At 33.0% G+C, this 1,468-nt stretch overlaps 1 protein-coding gene across 1 annotated transcript in view; it reads right to left on the bottom strand.

Annotated features, from left to right (window-relative positions):
* Positions 1–710: 710 nt before the first annotated feature.
* LOC142336823 (uncharacterized) overlaps positions 711–1,468 on the bottom strand; it is an 88,823-nt gene continuing 88,065 nt past the window's right edge. The window contains exon 4 of the mRNA XM_075385762.1: positions 711–1,255. Coding sequence (XP_075241877.1) covers positions 856–1,255 — 400 coding nt within the window. The 3' untranslated portion in view covers positions 711–855. The remainder of the gene's footprint in view (positions 1,256–1,468) is intronic.

Raw genomic sequence — 1,468 nt, forward strand, 5'->3', positions numbered from 1 at the left:
TATTGCTTTTGATGAGTTTAATTCAGAAAAATAGATTAAAAAAACAAAAACAAATTTTCGAGTAGAATTTAAATTAGGGTGGAAATAATGAAGTTGAATAAGAAGGTGTTTGCTAAAAGCAAATTGTGATCAAAATCTTTCAAAAGAAATTCTTTTAGCTATGAAAAAAAACAACATTTTATTATGGATTAAAATTTTGTAAAGAGAATAGAAAACGTTTGATTGAATGTTTCATAGAGAGTAGCGCAATCATAAAGCTTAATTTTAAACAAATTATGAGTTGAATTTGATTGCGATTTCAAAACTTCTTGCAAAAAGGCAAAACTGATTTTTAAGCTCAAGGAACGATATTTAAATAACTGCTATATGAGGAATTTCACACAACTTTAAAGACTGAGATTCTTTTTGTCAATACAGTTCTGAATGTTTAAACATGCAACAGTAATTCTCAGCTCCATGGTCAAGAATTTTTTTGAAAAATTATATAGAAAAAATTGCTCAATTTGTAAAATTTTCAATACAAACACCTCACATAACAATGCGCCGAAATGCGCTGAAACTTTGTAAAAAATACACTGAGATGCGCTCATTTTTCAAAAAATTTGCAAGTCTTGCTGGCTGGAGGCTATTGAATTTCAAATTTCGCTAGTTATCTTTATATTTCAATGACCCAAAAGTTGATCTTTCTATCCTTATTTAGGTCGAACAAGCAGAACTTCACTTTTAAATTGTTTCAATATTATCAAATGCAGGATATTAATTACTTTCAAAACTAAATTCTAGCTTCACGCAACGTTAATTGTGCTTTTTGAAGCCCTTCGTACATTTTCAATCTTTTCTGTTCTCTTATGTAAATTATTTCTCCAATTTGTATACCTGTCGGACAAGATTAGCTATAAAGTCTTCAATCAAAATTGGCTCATATTTCGATTCTGCTCCCTTTACACCTTCAATTAGCGTTCCAATATCGGGTACAGAGAAAAATGCTATCGATTGACGCTTTTTACACACAATTGGATCACAATCGTCCGTGCTCTCTTCTGATTGGTCAATTTCAGCAGTCGTCTTTCCGTCGTTGAATACAACTCTGTGATTGGCTGCGATCAGTTCGTCGTCTGTCCATCGTTGCATAATGTCTCCGAGGTTGACTAGAACGTAGCTAGGGTCCTCTGCTTTGGATAAGTTGAGGTATTTTCCGTCTCTTGTTAGAACTTGAAGACCAGTGATGTCCTCGGAAATCAACAGCGTTAATGACCTGCAAACAGTTAATTTTTTGTTTCATTTGAAAAGACTTAACATCCACTAAGACGCGTAGAATCTTGGTTCACTTTTTCTACCTATTTTGTCAACCCCCCCCCCCGCTATGTGGGCACATAATTCTTACCGCTCATCGAACGTATTCACAATCTTGCAAAAAGCATCACTTTATAGATAATAATATTGATAACATTAATAATTATAGTTTTTG

The sequence above is a fragment of the Convolutriloba macropyga genome, chromosome 3, assembly GCF_964194025.1.
Source record: "Convolutriloba macropyga chromosome 3, txConMacr16.3, whole genome shotgun sequence".
NCBI lineage: Eukaryota > Metazoa > Xenacoelomorpha > Acoela > Convolutidae > Convolutriloba > Convolutriloba macropyga.